Source organism: Bos indicus, chromosome 19, assembly GCF_029378745.1.
Source record: "Bos indicus isolate NIAB-ARS_2022 breed Sahiwal x Tharparkar chromosome 19, NIAB-ARS_B.indTharparkar_mat_pri_1.0, whole genome shotgun sequence".
In the NCBI taxonomy this organism is placed as follows: Eukaryota; Metazoa; Chordata; class Mammalia; order Artiodactyla; family Bovidae; genus Bos; species Bos indicus.
In genome coordinates, this window is record NC_091778.1 from 34,028,837 (window position 1) to 34,046,808 (window position 17,972).

Consider the following 17,972-nt stretch of genomic DNA (forward strand, 5'->3'; position numbering starts at 1 on the left):
CAATAACCTCAGATATGCAGATGACACCACCCTTATGGCAGAAAGTGAAGAGGAACTAAAAAGCCTCTTGATGAAAGTGAAAGTGGAGAGTGAAAAAGTTGGCTTAAAGCTCAACATTCAGAAAACGAAGATCATGGCATCCAGTCCCACCACTTCACAGGAAATAGATGGGGAAACAGTGGAAACAGTGTCAGACTTTATTTTTCTGGGCTGCAAAATCACTACAGATGATGACTGCAACCATGAAATTAAAAGACGCTTACTCCTTGGAAGGAAAGTTATGACCAACCTAGATAGCATATTCAAAAGCAGAGACATTACTTTGCCAACAAAGGTTCGTCTAGTCAAGGTTATGGTTTTTCCTGTGGTCATGTATGGATGTGAGAGTTGGACTATGAAGAAGGCTGAGCACCGAAGAATTGATGCTTTTAAACTGTGGTGTTGGAGAAGACTCTTGAGAGTCCCTTGGACTGCAAGAGGATCCAACCAGTCCATTCTGAAGGAGGTCAGCCCTGGGATTTCTTTGGAAGGAATGATGCTAAAGCTGAAACTCCAGTACTTTGGCCACCTCATGCGAAGAGTTGACTCATTGGAAAAGACTCTGATGCTGGGAGGGATTGGGGGCAGGAGGAGAAGGGGACGACAGAGGATGAGATGGCTGGATGGCATCAGCGACTCAATGGACATGAGTCTGCATGAACTCCGGGAGTTGGTGATGGACAGGGAGGCCTGGCGTGCTGCGATTCATGGGGTTGCAAAGAGTCGGACACGACTGAGCGACTGATCTGATCTGATCACACTATATATTTGGAAATTCATGAGGATTTTTCAGGAGATGGACAATTGGTATAAATGAATAAGTGAGTGCTAGTCGCTCAGTCAGGTCCAACTCTTTGCGATCCCAGGGACTACAGCCTGCCAGGCTCCTTTGTCCATGGAATTCTCCAGGCAAGAATACTGGAGTAGGTTGCCATTTTCTTCTCCTGGTATAAATGACTTAATAGCAAAGAATTTGACTCTTTCCCAATACCTGTTGATTTTTTTTCCATTATTAGAGGAAGAGAGAGATGACATTGTTGGGTAGACAACATCTTAAAACTGCAACCAAAATGATGTCACAGAATGATACTGGATGCTTGGGGCTGGTGCACTGGGACAACCCAGAGGGATGGTATGGGGAGGGAGGAGGGAGGAGGGTTCAGGATGGGGAACACATGTATACTTGTAGCAGATTCATTTTGATATATGGCAAAAACCAATACAATATTGTAAAGTTAAATAAAATAAAATAAAATAAGAAAAAAAAAGAAAAATTTAAAAACTCAGTTCAACCAAAAAGTGCATGAGAAAATGTTCACTGATCATTCCCAGCTTTTGACTTTCACTTTTATTGTTCTTCTGGATGTTTGAATAGATACAGAGAGTGTATACTTTCATGATACTTAAAAATCTACAGTCATCTAGAATTTATACTAATTTGTCTTACTAAATTACAACCTAAATTAATTTTTTTGGCAAATTGCTATTTATTGAATGATCCATCCTCCCTCCTACCATTATGGAGCATCGATTTTATTAGATCCACATATATAAGGGCATGATTTTGGACTTTCTGTTTCAGTGATCTGTCTGCCTATCTCAGCTTTAATTACTATAGTTTTAAAATGCTGCTTCTGTAATAATAAATAAAAATAGCTGAAAGATTTTTAAGGACATTTAGAGAAGTCTTACCTTAGAGTAACTTTAAAATTGTTATCAAGTAACTCATCTCTTTAGAAGATAATATACGCAATCTGACTCCTCCAGTCTGTCTGATTTCTTCCTCTCTTCCTTGGCTTCTCTATACTTGCAAACGTGAACAACGTTTTCCTATCTTGAAGAAACTTGCACCGTCTTGTGTTTTTCTTGTGTTTTTCTGGGTGTTGCACTCCTGCTTTGTCCCCAGCAGCTCTGGACATCTTCTGGGTGTGGGAGAAAGGAGCCCTTAATGAGAAAAAACCTCAACACGTGGTTTTCCTAGAAGCTCTCCCATCTTTCCATTCTGACCACCACAAGTGTATTCTTCCTTCTTCCTCGGTACCTTCCACTGAGAAGTTCGTCAGAAGCTTCTCTGGCCTCTTGCTGCCAATAGCTCAAATCGAAATCTCTCAGCCTGGCACTCAGGACCACCAGAGTAAGAGCACAAACTTACTTGGCAGCATCCATACCCATTGCCACCCTAGTTAACATTTGGCCTGAAAGGGTCTGGGTTTCAGTAGCTGTGTGATCTTGGGCCCTTAGCCTCACTCCCTACAAACCCTGAAGTCCACCAGGAAGTGGCTTAGCCAGTGGGATATTGAGTGTGTCAGACAGTGAGGAACCTGCGGGATTGGGAGCCCCGTCTTTAGCACACATGCAGAACACGGCCCATCTTGTAGAGTGGTGGTGGCAACACCTCTAGGCTCCTGGAGGTAAACACTGGGACCCTCCCTTTTTCTTCTGTGTTCTTAGAGGTCACCAAGTGGTTCTCTTTTCTCATTGCTCACCCTTTTTTGACCCAATGAAACTATTTTATTTCTTGGCATCCCCATACCTGCAATTACCTTTAATAGATGCTCTATAAAGCTTTGCAAATAAATAGAGACCACATGGCCACAACACAGAGAAAAGATCCCTGAGAGTCAGAAGGTCTGAGCTTCATCTGGATTTGTCCTCTTCCAATTCTGTGGTACTGAACCACTAAATAGCTTTCCTGAGTTCCAGTGCCCTACATTTTCATTTGAAGTGGTGTTAATTTTCTGTATTTAAGAGTCACATGTGGCTGGTGGCTACTCTTTTGGACAGAGAAGACATAGGACATTTCCATCATTGCAGAAACCTCTACTGGACAGTGCTGAGAGTTAATACAGCACAAGAAGAAGATGCTGTGGCTGGCAGACATGTCATAAGATAATCTTTATGGGAAATGCCTGGAATAGAAGCTTCACGGACAGCAGAAACACGGCTGCATTGAATGGAAGAGATGGTCAGTGTCTGTGAGAGGCACTCCAGGGCTTCAGAGGAATTAGATTAGCGGAGATTCAGAAAAGCAACTGAGAAACCTCATCGGAACCATCTGGGAGTCATCTGAGCTCACTGAGTCATAGGGAGGAAGAGGGGAAAGTGGCCCCACCTCATGTGAGAGTCTGCAGCATTAAACTCAAGCTATGGCACAGCTCCCCCAAAGTATTGTGAGGCTTCAAATGGGAAACAGTGGTGTTCAGATCTTTAAGCTTCTTAATCGATTTAAGAAATTGAGCTTGATGAATGCAAGGAAGTGATTACTGGCCTTAAACAGAAATGTTTTGGTGAAGTAACAGAAATGGAAGCCTGATCACAGGAGGCAGAGTGAATGGACACAGCCTATCATGAAAAGACTCTTCACAAATGCAATGAATTCTCCAGCTCCTATATCTAATCTCAGAACCAAGGTCCTATGCCTGCATTCTAGCTGTAACAACTACTGGGGGAAAAAAATCCTAAAAGATGCCTAAAAATAAAAATCAAATTGATAGAAAGAAGGCCAATATCTTCAGAAGCATAACATCTTAAATTCTGAAGCATTGTGCTTTAAAAAGGATATGAAGAACTGGAAAGTTGGAAGGAAGTTCTGGGAAGAAATCAGATTTATTCCTCTTATAATCTGAAACATAATAACAGTACCTTTTATTTGTATGGTACTTTAGAGTTCAAAAATGGCTTTTAATACATCTTTCTCTGAGTTAAAAAAAAAAGAAAAAGAAAGAAAAGAAAGAAATTGAGCTTGAGTTGGGAGGCAAAAACATGGAGTTTAGCCCAGAGAAAAGAAGACTGGGAGGACACATATGAGAAATGATACCTTTCCCAACTCAGAAATGTCCTGTTAACCTATTAACCCTCTGTTCAATTCTCAGGATCCTCTTCAAAGGACACCCCTTGGCCAGGTTCTTTGTACCAGCTGTACTGTAAGTTTCTAAAGGGAAACAACCATGACACCACTCCCCTCCAGTCTTCACATCACAACCAGAGCATCCTTCAGGAATTGAGACGATGACCCTCCTTGAGTCACACCCTCCAATGGTTACACATCACAAGTAGGGTCAAGATCAAACTCCCACAGCCAGGACCACCTATGAAAATGCAGGGCTCCTTGTTCAAAAATTATTAAGAATTTCAAGATGGTGACAGCAGAGCACTGGCCCAAGCATGAGCTCCCCTGAGTCCAGGGCCTTGAGTGACTGTGCAGGTCTCGTGCCTATGAAGCCAGCCCTGCCCATTTGTAACTCTCTTATGTTAGTGCTGTCACTCAGTCACGTCTGACTCTGTGATCCCATGGACTATATAGCCCACCAGGCTCCTCTGTCCCTGGGATTCTCTAGGCAAGAATACTGGAGTGGGTTGCCATGCCCTTCTCCAGGGCTTCTTCCTGATCCAGGGATCAAACCCGGGTCTCCTGCATTGCAGGAAGATTGTTTACTGTCTGAGTCACCAGAGAAGCCCTGTATGAAGCTCCTCAAATGTTCGGGGTCTTTGAAAATGCACTTCTCTGTACCACTGTGGGCTCTCCCACCCCCAGCACATTGCACATTGATCCTGTCCCTTTCAGATAGTTGCTTAAATGTCACAATTTCAAGACAGCCTCCCAAGGTTCAATCCCTCTCATAAATTGTCATAATTAGCTTAGTTCTTTGTTAAGAACTAAGGGTTCTTAATTCTTAAATTTGATTGGGTGGCCCGTCAAATTCACTGGGCTGTCACCTCCATGAGGGCAAAGACCATGTCAATCTTGTTTACTGTCTTATTTCCAGAGCTCAATAAGCACAAACACATGGAAGGAACTCAGTAGAAATCTATTGATTCAGTGAATGAATAAAGAATGAACTGCAAATAACCCACATATTTTCTTTTTTTGCAAGTGCAATGTGCCACTTACTGAGAGATCTTCAACTTAGCTATTGAACTTTTGCTATTGATTTCTAACATAATTCCACAGTGATAAGAGAACAGACTCTATGATTTCAATACCTTTAGACCATGAAATTTTTGTACCTTGTTTCTTTTCTTGAACAATAAACACATCTCAAAACTTCTCTAAGAAGGTAATTACTCAACTGACCAACCAGAACTCAAATGACTCTTGAAATTCTCCCTAGGTAGCTCTGCATCGGTAGGTTTGAGGTTTTTGTTGACTCCTTATCTCTAAATTTCATAATTAGAGCCCTTTCTACATTCCCTAACACTGCTATTCCACACTGCTTAGTACCCATTTTATTAATACATTCCTGTGTATCCTCAGCTCCTTGCAAACAAAGAAAAATGTGTCCTTAGCTAAGGGTCTTAAAATCCTCAAGATAAGATGAACAGAAACCAAACCAAGGTGAGAAAGGGAGGGACCTACTTCTAAATTCTCTTTTCTGTCTAGAGGAAGTTAGCTATTTCTGTTGCTATAACTCCAGCTCAAGAAGACAGTCCAAAATGCACACATACGGGAAAGAACCTATTTTAGTTAACTAGCACTAAAATGCCGGTGTCACAAAACACAATCGTTTTCCATTTGCAACTGAACACTCTTAAGGAAAAACATGCTGTCAAAGACACAGGCACATGGAGGGCAGTTCTACAGTCCATCAGTATCAATGGCTATTGCCAACAGGATGCTAGAAGAGCTTGATTCCTAGAACTGAGTACCTTCTGTCAAGCTGTTTGAGATTTTTTTCCTTCTATCTGTAAAACAGAGTATACACTCAGATATGGTTCTTAAATTCTATTTAAAGATATACTCAAAGAAGTTTAGATCTAGGACTTTGCAATATTTTGGCAAAATTAATTCACTAATATTGATGAGATTGATTGTTCAAAATATTATATCCTCATGAATATCTGTCGGGAAAAATAATACGTCGGTCTTAAAATAATTTTCTTTAAACCACCACAAGCTTTGATAACGTCTAATTTATTCTAAACAGTCAGAGTTCCCTCCTCACTCTACCATGGTGTCACTGGAGCTGCTTTTTGGTCTTGATGAGCTCTTTAGAAGCTCTTTGCTAAAAGGAAAGAGTTGGCAGCGGAAAGGGTCTTCTATTAGCTTCCAGCAAAATGAGTGAACAGCATGGTCCCCAGGGAACCAGCCATCAATCACAAAACAGAATCCTTCTGATGTCAGAAGAGAAAGATCTGGGTTGAGGGAGAAGTCAGAAGTGTTAGAGCAGAGGCTGCAGAGTCTGTGCTGCTGCTTCTTCATCCTGGGCCCCTGCAGGCTAGACTCCCCTTCCGACGTCTAGATTCTTACCTGTGTGAACACACACGTGGCCCCAGAATCCTTCTCAACATTCTGAGTAAGCACAACTGTGGTCTAGAGCTGGTCCTCAAGATCAGATAGACTTCCCACCCCTGGAGAAGAGATGAAGTATTGTCTCTTTTCCCCATGAATGCATGAAGGTATAGGGTTCAGGAAATACCATCATGGCACCCTGCGTAGAACGCTGGGTGCGTAATCTCAACAATGCTGGGTCTAGCACCACTAGGAACAGCTGAAGGGCCAGGGCTAGAGGAGTGGACACTGACAAGGTCAAAGGGGACACATCAATGAGAACCATTCCACCTCCTCCTGCACTGGGTCAGCCCCGCACACAAAAGGAAGGACTCCAGCCCCGTTTTCAGGGCAAAACAAAAATTATAACTGAGCACTAGACCCCACATCAGCTATTTACAGCATGAACTCAAGACTCAAAAATGCCTGGCGAGGTGTTTATGACAACACTCTCCAGGGACATAAAAGGAAATTACTAAAATTATAGGTGACTTGGCTATTTAGGGGCAGTTACACACATTTCTAAATCGGAATGATGCTTGGCTGGGTGGAAGCCTTTAACATTCCACAGCCTTTCTTAAAGCCACATAATATTAAAGACAGTTTGAGCCTGAGGACACGAGGCCAGATCACGTGTTGATATTTGCAGACCTGGGATTCTTACACAAGATCACGCTCTGTGAGTCTTGGCTGTTCGTGGGTCCTTGTGTTTGAATATTTGCCCTGGTGAAGTAGTTGTGACATTTAGACCAGAAACCAAATGTTTATTTGTGGAATTTTGCCTTGCCCACACTTTACCAAAATAACAAGAAAACTAGCCTTTTCCTATGTCTGAACTGCGTCTTCTTCCCATCACATTCTTGTAATCCTGGGAACATATGTTTAAGTAAAAGGACTCCATATTCACACATTCCTCAAAAAAATACAACAAATTATAATTCATGGAAAAAGTAGGCAAGACTTTTCCCGAAACACACAACAAATAAGAGACATGTGGAATTTATGTTTTTTCTCACCATTGTCTAAAAATGATGACCACCAACACTTGATTACTCTAATTGCTAAGTGTTTGGTGGCACGCATATATCTTTGTTTCCATTAGAAGCAAAAGGAGGATGATGAAACCTACAATTTGATGTCTAAAATGATATACTGGGACTACGAAAATAACACGAGGACAAGCTTATCATGTTTATGTCAATCCTACTAGCGTTTTGAGACGTTTTGTGAGGTTGACTAAACCAAGAATTGCTGGAGGAAAAACTTTAGGAAACAGAGAGAGAGAGAGAAATAGACTTGGGGTTAGTAGACAGCGGTTAGGACAGAGCAGAAAGAACTCAGGCAGGAAAAGATGCTAATGAGAGAGAGAGATGGGCATGCAAGACGCAAGTAGCGAGAAACAGGAGAGAAGAGACGTCCTTCCCCAACCCCCACCCCCCATAATTTCATCTTCCCATTTCAGAGTTTCTAGATCAAAGGATTCAAAGCTAGCATGCTCTCTACATCATATCAAATTGAATTCCAGATGGTTAAGTGAAACTTAAGAAGTCACGAACTGAATTAGAAGAAATTATAAGTAAATAATCCTGCGGTGAGAAAGAGCTTTCCTGGTGTAATTCCAAAGAAATAAATCATAATGGAGACATCTACACAGTTCACCCTCTGAACTTTAAAAACTATAAGCAAAATGTAAACACAAGAGGCATATAAAGAATGTATGTTCTGTATGTATATGGCTAAGTCTCTTCGCTGTTCACCTGAAACTACCACAACATTGTTAATCACCTATACTCCAATACAAAGTAAAAAGTTTAAAGTTTTTTAAAAAAGACTATATATTCTTGGGAATTCTCTGGTGGTCCAGTGGTTAGGACTCAGCGTTTTCACTGCCTGGGGCCCAGGTTCTAAGACCCTACAAACCGCGGAGCAAGTGCAGCCAAAAGAAAATATGTTCAGCACATAGGATGAAAATATGTATCACGGGATATACAGGGAACTCTTAAAAACAAATGAAGAAAAGATAAATCCTTGAGGGAAACAGGCAAATAACAAGGACAAGCAATTGACCAAAGAAAGTCAAGGACCCAATAAACAATGTCCTACGTCATCATTTTCCAAAGATGAGATGTGAAAGCAATAGGAGCACTTTCCTGTGATGGGAAAGATGCAGAAAGTCAGGCCCTCTCATGCGCTGGTGGTAGGGATGCTAAGTAACACATTCTCTCAGGAACACCATTTGACAAAATACCGTAAAAGCCTTTCCCAATGTGTGCCTGAGTTCTGATGTAATGATTACATATCTAGGAACTTAACTTAAGGGAAATATTAAAGATGTTTGCAACTTTGCAGACATTTCACTAACAAGATTCAGTCATGGCTACCTTTTTATAAAGAAAAGCTCCTTTTTATAAAGAGGAATTCCCTGGAGGTCCAGGGGTTTAGGACTCCATGTTTTCACTGCCAAGGGCACAGGTTCAATCCCATCCCTAGTCAGGGAACTAAGATCCCACAAGCTGCACAGTGGAACGAAAAGAGAAAAAAAAAAAACAGTTATTAAAAAATAAACTAAAAAAGAAGAGTCAGCCACAATAAAAATATCCAGTAATGGGGGATAGGACATAAAGTGTTCTAAAAACTCAAGACAATGGAATATTAAAAAGCCATCAAAATGATGCTGTGGAAAGGGATTAAATGACATGGAAAGAGTATACATTTTCAAGTGGAAAAAGCATAAATGAGTTGAGGTGAGCAAGGCTCTGGGGATGGAGTCAGTCACATAATAAGTTTCAGCTTTATAAGGGCTCCTTTATTGGGAATTCCATTTCTGAATGGAAAATGTGCACAAAATCACAGAAATAAAATATATGTATATCGAAACATCTAGTTAGTTTAAAAGTAATTGGAGGTTTTTATTTTTCTCTTTTGCTCATTTGTACTTTCTCTTTTTTATCAAAGTATAGTTGACTTACAGAATTATATTAGATTCAGGTGTATGACAGTGATTCAGTATTTTTACAGATTATAATCCCTTTAAAGTTATAACATAAAGGCTATATTTCCCTGTGCTTATGGATTTTATACATAATAGTTTGTACCTCTTAATCCCCTACCCTTCTCTTGCTCCTCCCCCCGCCTTTGCCCACTTGTAACCACTAGTTTATTCTCTGTGAGTCTGTTTGTGTTTTATTAATTTCATTGTTTGTCTTATTTTTCAGATTCCACATATAAGTGATAACATAGTGAAATAAATCAGCCATAGAAAGGGAAATATTCTGTTATCCCTTGTCTGTGTTTTCTGATATTTCCACGAGTGGTATTTATTGTTTTTACAGACACTGAGGCAAGGTTTTAAAAAATGATGCTGTATATTAACAGCTAATGACAGAAACCCATTTGAATAAGGAAATGAGATTACCAATCAGCAGCATCATCCAAAATGTTATTAATCATGTATTTAAATACAAGCATTACATATTATACATATTTGTAAATAAACATAAACATTGCATATTACCTATATATGCAAATAAATTTTATATGTACATATATTGTAATAGAAAAAGGACTGGAAACATGTACCATAAAATGCTAACAAGCTTCAGTGATTATTTCTGGGTGTTGTGAAAATAAAGCAATTTTCAGGGGTTCTGTGTGTGTGTGTTCCCTATTTTCCAAAACAGGTATTCAGCAAATGTTTTTCATTTGTAATACACAAAAAGTTTTTTTAAAAAATACACAACCCTTGAGATAAGGCAGGACCTCCTACAATGTAAGTGATGTCCCATTTACTGGTCCATCCAGCATCAGCACCTTTTTGTCACCTTTTTGGACGCTCTGCACTCACAGGTGAGGTGAGCAAGTCCTGCTGATTCATTGCACCATGTCTGGCGTTTCTCCCCTCTTGGTTTCCACGGCCATCTCTCTAATTCAAGACTCTCCTTCCCCAGTCATGGCTTTCACAAGGACATGTCCCCACCCAGAGATGTCCACTGTTCCCCCAATCGACATGGAACTGAAACCCTCCCCCAACACTTCCAGGCGTCTCACCCATCCTATTTCTTCATACACGCCCTCCATTAGGAATCACAGCCAACTGTCCCCTTACTATTGTCCAAAGGCACTCTGTTTTTCCAGCTTCCTTTTTGCTCCAAGAACCCGGACAACCACCTTCCCAGAAACCTTTCTCCTTCTCTCAAAACCCACCTGCCAGGACAGGATCTCTGTCCCCACGCCTCAGAGGAAATACACTTCTCCTTTCCAGCCCATTCATGTTACACAGAATAAGAGGAATAATACAAATAAATGTTCTTACCTAGTCTGTTACATTGTATTTATCTAGCTCAGGAGCCTAGTAAATCTAGAGAATGAAGGTTTGGATGCAAAGAAAGGGTTCTCCAAGACAGGACCCCAGTACGTATCTATAAATACGATCCTTTAATAAGTGAGCAGATCATCCCTTGCATAAGCGCAGGCGCAGGGCCCTGGTCCCGCCTGGTCCCGGGAGCGCCACATCTGGTCCGGGGAGAGCACCTAACAGAAGCCCACCAGGCGCAGGGTGCTGGGGAAGCTTCTGCGCATGCTCATGCACTTGTCCTGGTCGATGTACAGGGAGTTGGCCTTGACTGCCAGGTCGTGCTCCAGCGTGGCCTTCGTGTGGGCCAGCGACTGCAGCGTGTCCTCCGCGTCCCTCAGGCGCTGCTGCAGGGTCTGGATGGTGTCGTCCACCTCGTACACCTCGTTCACCAGCCTGCGTGGGGAAGAGGCGCCCGTTAGGTTAGCAGAGGTCAGGCTGGTCATTGCTCCACCGGGGGCGTGTGTGCTTACTGCATTCCCACCGGTCACCCCAACCTCAGAACTACTTCACGTCACACGGGAAACAGTATCGGTGCGCAGTTGCATGAGACCAGGAGGAAATGTCAAAACCCAAGAGAACATGAAAATGACAATGCATGAAATCAGCTACATGAGCCATGAAACAAGTTGCAGTTCTGATTGTGCTGCTGATGAAAAACATGAAACATTTTCCTTAAGACTGATAGGAAAAAAAGCATGATTTTATATTAAAAAAAAATCTAGCATCTCCCTCTCAAATTATTTTAATCCACATTGTTTTCATTTTCATTTCTTTAATTATCAGTGAACCTTTCTTCAATGTCTATTGGGCATTTGCAATTCTGCAAAAACAATTTGGCAAGTGTTTTCCCCAATTTGTTTTTGACTTTTAATCAGCTTATGATATTTTTGTTAAAAGTAAGATTTCAATTTTTAGTAAGATGTCTTTGTGATTTCTTCTATTGTATTTATATTTAGAAGCCTTTTCTCTTCCCAAAGAACAATTAAGCAAGGACTCCTTTACAGTCTGACCTGGCCAATAGTATCCAAAGGATATGACCACATGGTCAGTCAAGAGAAAGAATATGAAACAGGTTACAAAATGACAATAATAATGATAATTAATTTATTGACTGCATTAGTGTATGTGTATATATATATATATATATATACACGCATGCACGCTCAGTCACTCCGTTGTGTCTAACTCTGTGACTCCATGAACTGTAGCCCACCAGGCTCCTCTGTCCATGGAATTTTTCAGGCAAGAATACTGGAGTGGTTTGCCATTTCCTCCTCCAGGGGATCTTCCCAACCCAGGGATCAAACCCACATCTCCTGTGTCTCCTGAATTGGCAGACGGATTCTTTACCACCGAGCCACCTGGGAAGCCAGTGAAAACACCAACTCCAAATTCATCAAATTTTGACCAGCGATTAAAAGCTAGTTTTCCTTATTTGGAGGTTCATTTATCAGGAGACTGGAGTGCATGAAATTAACTAAAATGTACCATAATCTAAAGAGAAGAGTGACAGTAAACAAATAGGATGGGGACATCCCTGGAGCTAGAAAATGATCTCATGATCATAGAAGAATATTTAGACCATGTTTAAATCGTTATACCAAGGCCATCTTATAGCTCCACAGAACTTTGCAACTGAAAAATAAATGTGAGAGGTCATTAAGCCACGTTTCCTTGTTTTACAGTTGAAGAAACTAAACACCCCAGGGACTGATGAACTGCCCTCCCTGCAGGCACATATCCATGTTTATACACAGCACGGTCATCCAGGAAGATGGAAGGAAATCAGGGGACTTGACAACCATAATAAAGAACTGGGTCCCATTTCCTGCCCGACCCGCTCAGCATCCAGAAGCAGAGAGCAGGGAAGTTGGCCTCTGCACTCTCTCCTACTCATGAATTTGAACAAAGTGAAGAGTTTGACATAGAAGGATAAAAGAATGATTTCTTCATTGTGTTAACTTGTGTTGAATAATATTAAGTGAGAACAAGAAGAAATAACATCAATGTCTGATGATAACAGACACCATAGCTGGATGATGGGGTACTACACAGTCATACCTTTTACAAAAGAATTTGTTCTTGCCTTGGGATTCCCTGGTGGCTCAGTGGGTAAAGAATCAGCTTGCAATGCAGGAGACGTGGGTTCTATCCCTGGGTCGGGAAGATTCCCTGGAGGAGGGCATGGCAACCCTTGTCTAGAAACCTATGGACAGAGGCGCATGTCGGGCTACGGTCCATGGGGTCCCAAAGAGTTGGACATGACTGAAGTGACTGAGCATGCATGCACATGGGGAAAGAGACTCAGAATATAATGTTGGTTGAAAACATTAAGCTATTTGGGAGCCTCCTGCAGCCATCCCAAGGTTGGGGTCACTGCAAAGCACCCCCAAAAGGCTCATGGAGGCAACGACAAGCCTGTGCACACCCACACCATGACTTCATCTGAGAACCTAACCTGTTTTCTTATGTTGCAAGGGGGAGGGGAGGAATTAAACTTTTGTGCCAAAGTTTCCTTTGGTCTAAAATCAGTAAATGCAGCATCTGAGAACAGAGCTAAAAGCATATTTTGTTGCTGTTGTTAAGGTCAAGTTGGATTTTAAAAGTTAAGTTATTTTTTGAAGATCCCAGGGTTTACAATACCACTAGCAAAGAAACAGGTCTTCAGAGAGACTGTTGGATAGGGCTGGTGGTAGGATTTACGAGGGCCCGTTGTTTATAATCACACCGGCCTGCTTCTCGTCTCGCATCCTTCACTGAACTGTTTTCACTGCTTCAAAAGGAACTCTGAACCCGAAGGTAGGGACGGAGCAGGATTATATGAGTCTTTACTCCTCCAAGCCAAATATGTTAGTCTAGTGGGAAATTTATCTGTGAGAGATCTTCTGAAGAAAGACACATTAAAATATCAATTTCTTAAAAGGAATACAATTTCTTAAAAAGATACTTAGAATGCAGGCAGCTAGCATCCTTGTTTCCCTATTGCTGTGTGAAGGCAGCGCAGAGGTATTACGCCTCTCTCAACTTGCGCCATTACAAATACATTTTTCCTCCTCTTTCAAGGCCACGTTCCCCTCTCAGTTTCCTTATTTTTTTGGCAGATGGCAGAGAGCCATTCCGCTGGAACCACTCCTTCTGGGGGAAATCACAGAACTGAAAAACAGTTTGCATTCAAATACAAATAAAACTACCATCGTTTGAAAAAAAAAAAAAAAATCAAGATGAAGTACAGCAGAGCCTGGTCTGGCCTGCCACCAAGGATGCCAAGAATGTTTAGAATTGCTCTTGAAAGAACCCATTTAGAAAAACTTCAAATGCAAAGCAAAGTGTTGAAATGAAAACAGCACTTCTTCTCTGTCCCTACTCCCCTGAGTTCACGGTTCTTATGTTTTCTTCACCCAGACAGCCAAAGGCTGCTTTCAGAATGCTCGATGAAAAAGAAAAATAATCCCCTCCCTCAATAATCATCCTCAATCCCACAGTTGTTCCTCTAGGACCATATTTTTGGCAACGATATTTTAACAAGAAATCTTTATGGAAACAAAAGCAGGTTTTGTCCTGAAGTTGGTAAAGGAGCAGAGGAAATAGACACATGGCAGGGTCGCCAGGAAGTAAAGGAAAAAAAAAAAAAAAAGCAAATTCTGCTCAGCCAGGAAGGGCAAGAAAAGAGGAAAATGCATTCAGCATCTTAGAAGTGGCTGTAAACACCTCACTGTCTGATAACTGCAAAGTCAAATTTGACCATGACCCAAGCCCTTCTAGAAAGCAACCCTGGCTGGTCTGATGGCAGCCTGGACAATTTCTCTCGCCCCGCCTCTATTTCGATGACTTTGCAGAAATTGTCGGAGCATGAAACTGCAGCTCAGCTTTTCCTAATAATATTTGCATAAAACCACAATTCATGATCTACTGGCCAAATGGGTGTGACCCCACTCACTACCAGGTTCCTGTAATAAGCAGACACTTCCGACTGGCTGCCTCCAGAGTGGAGGCCCACTTATCCTCCGAGATGGGCTGTGTGTGAGTCGGGGTTCTGTGGAACCCACTTGGATAAAGGTGGCCTGGGTGGGTGGCCTCCTCCAAGGGATGGCCAGACGACACCTCCACTGAGAGAAAGGCAGCTGCTGCGGGAGATGAAAGCCAGTGGCATGTGGTCTAGAGCCCGTCTCTCAGTATCCAATACAGACAACATGCGTGCTGCCCGTGGAGGGGGCTCTGCAGTGATGCTTCCTCTGTGAGCCTCAGGTTCATCATCTTCTCCGAGAGCCAGATGTAGCCTGTGCTCGGCTAAGATATCCCATGGCAATCCAGAAGCCAGAGGAGCTCAGGCCTAGGACTGGGGGTGCCAGGGGCCCCACCCAATGAAAGAGAAGCAGAAGCAAATCGCTGGGTTGGCTGAACGGAGCTCAGCAGCAGACAGACAAGGATTCTAACTATCCTTCCAGCAGGTGCCAGCCAGGCCACGTCACTCAGCTCACGTCTGCCTCAGTTTCCCTATTTATAAGGTGAAGATCATGCAGGAGGTAAAGTGTGCAGGACAGCGCCCAGCACAGAATAAGATCAATAAATGACAATGGCCCTGGTGATTGTCAGGCTTCCCTGGTGGCTCAGACAGTAAAGTACCTGCCTGCAATGCAGGAGACCTGGGTTCAATCCCCGGGTCGGGAAGATCCCCTGGAGAAAGAAATGGCGACTCACTCAAGTATTCTTGTCTGGAGAATTCCATGGACAGAGGAGCCTGGTGGGCTACAGTCCAGGGGGTTGCAAAGAGTCGGACTTGACTGGGTGACTAACACTTTTCATGGTGATTGTCAGCATCACCACCTTTATCATCTTCATCATTTCCGGCCTCACAAAACTGCCCCCCCCCCACATTGGACATATGTATACCTACGGCTGATTCACATCGATGTTTGACAGAAAACAACAAAATTCTATAAAGCAATTATCCTTCAATTAAAAAATAAAAAAGACCCGCCCCCTTTCCTTCGCTCCGGGGAACACACAGCCTCACCCTCCTGCTTGTTCCCTGGGTAAGAGCTCAGAGTCCTTTTGTCCCTAGATAGAAGGGAACTCTATCATGGAGCAGGGCAGATGACAAGGCCAGTGGCCTCTCCCCTCTGCACAAGTTCAAGTGCTGCCCCATCGCTCCTCCAGTTGCTATAAATTTGACTTGCTTCTACACAAATTGTTTCAAGACCTAAGAAGAGCCATAATGAAATCCAGAAAGAGGCAGACAGACTGGTACTGAGAAATTAGAAATAAAGCCAGAATGGGGGTGAGGGTGGCCAAGTCCACATGAGGCCATCTAAAAGGAATCTTCCAAGTTAAAATGATAAGAATAAAATATACCTAGTGTCCGGGCACATGTGGGAGATGCTTGATGAAGACCAGCTGCTTTCAAGTTCTACTGAGAACAAGAACAAACTGAAATGAGCTGAGATGAGCTGTTGAGGTTTAGGGAATCCTAAGGATGCTCTGAAGGACCAGGGCAGGTATTAGCTCCCCAAAGTGGTGAAAGAGAGCAGCGGTGAGAGCAGACAGATGGGGTCTGGGGAGCTGGTGCCCAAAGTCCCTTTTCTTATGAGTCCGGGGGACTGAGAAGCTCATAGTGGCCAACCTCTGAGCTGCTTCCAAGACAGGAATCTGGAAACCCCAGAGACTCTAGGCAGATGTAAAGGAACCCAGCACGTCCTCCATCTGCTGAAGGAGGCTAAATGTTTGTTAACACTTTTCTTGTATGTAGCGTTGATGTCATTTCCTTTTTTCTCTATCCATGGTAAAATATACATAACACAGAATTTACCATCCCAGCTCTTAAGTTTGCGGCATTAGTACCCTCACAATCTTGTGCATCCATCACCAACTTCTGCACTTCGAGAACTTATCATCATCTCAAGCTGCAAATACTAACACCATTACTGACACTTTAAAGAAGGCTCCTGTCAAAGCTGTGGTCTTTCAAGTAGTCATGTATGGATATAAGAGTTGGACCATAAAGAAGGCTAGACACTGAAGCATTGATGCTTTTGAATTGTGGTATTGTAGAGGACTCTTGAGAGTCCCTTGGACTGCAAGGAGATCAAATCAGTCAACGCTAAGGGAAATCAACCCTGAATACTCATTGGAAGGACTGATACTGAAGCTGAATCTCCAACACTTGGGCCACCTGATGTAAACAGCCAACTCACTGGTAAACATCCTGATGTTGGGAAACATTGAAGGCAAAAGGAGAAGAGGGTAGCAAAGGACAAGCTGGTTGGATAGCACCACCAATTCAATGGACATGAACTTGAAACCTCCAGGAGATGGTGAAGGACAGGGATGCCTGCCATGCTGCAGTTCATAGGGTCACAGAAAGTCGGACATGATTTAGTGACTGAACAACAATGACAACAAAAAAGTCTGCGGCACCACGACCATCACTAGGTTCCCCCACATCCCCGAGTTGGCAGACACGCCTTTGAAAGCAGCTCAGAGCTGCAGGCAGGCTGGGGGCTTCCCCAGAAGAGCCCAAGCAGACCCAGGAGGCGCCCCCCACCATCACCATGACCCCAGCCTGGTCCTCCCCACCTCTTGCCACCCACTCACCGCAGCTGAGCCATGTCTCTGCACAGTTCTATGTTGGGTCTCCTGGTCCGCTCGTCCAGACGGGTCTGAGCCACCTTCAGGAAGGCAGACTTCTCCACGATGGCCTTCTTGATGGATTCAATAGTCATCTCTGTCTGGAAAATCTCCTGCAGAGTCTGTACCAAGAGAAGCAAATGCCTGAGGCTTTGGTGCTAAGCCACCAACAACCTGCTTCCCACCCTGTGCATCTGGGACCCAGACTTGTCCTCTGCTGGGAACAGGGGTTCTCTGGGGGCCTCCTCCTTTCAGCGCCATCTGGGACCTGTGGTGGGAGGTACGGCACCTGCTCGCACCCTCCAGAGAGCATCCTCCAGACGTGGCATGTGAACACTGACACCACAGAAATGGGCAAATGCTGCAAACCCAAGCTCGCTGTCCTCCTTTCCCCAGATCACGGGCTGTTAGACATTGACTAGTGCACATTTGTACGTGACCCAGAGAAAAGGGGGGCCAGGAACTTTGAGGGCACCCACTTCCCTCCCAAATTTGTATGCCCTTAAGTCTTTATCTTCCTGCTGTCTCTTCTCACTAATCTTAAAGAGGTTTTCCTGCCAACGGAGGATTTGCCTTGAAGCAAGTCAAGGTCAAGCTTTGGGGTTTCTCCATGGAAGGGAGGAGCGCTGGCAGTCTGGTAAGCCCAAATTTATATTCATTTTGCCTTAGAAAAGGGTTGCCCCAGTT

General features: G+C 43.1%; 1 protein-coding gene across 1 annotated transcript in view; it reads right to left on the reverse strand.

Annotated features, from left to right (window-relative positions):
* Positions 1-9,191: 9,191 nt before the first annotated feature.
* TEKT3 (tektin 3) overlaps positions 9,192-17,972 on the reverse strand; it is a 34,646-nt gene continuing 25,865 nt past the window's right edge. Inside the window, exons 7-8 of the mRNA XM_019982548.2 lie at positions 17,253-17,407; positions 9,192-11,054 (exon numbers count right to left, since the gene is read on the reverse strand). Coding sequence (XP_019838107.2) covers positions 10,838-11,054; positions 17,253-17,407 — 372 coding nt within the window. The 3' untranslated portion in view covers positions 9,192-10,837. The remainder of the gene's footprint in view (positions 11,055-17,252; positions 17,408-17,972) is intronic.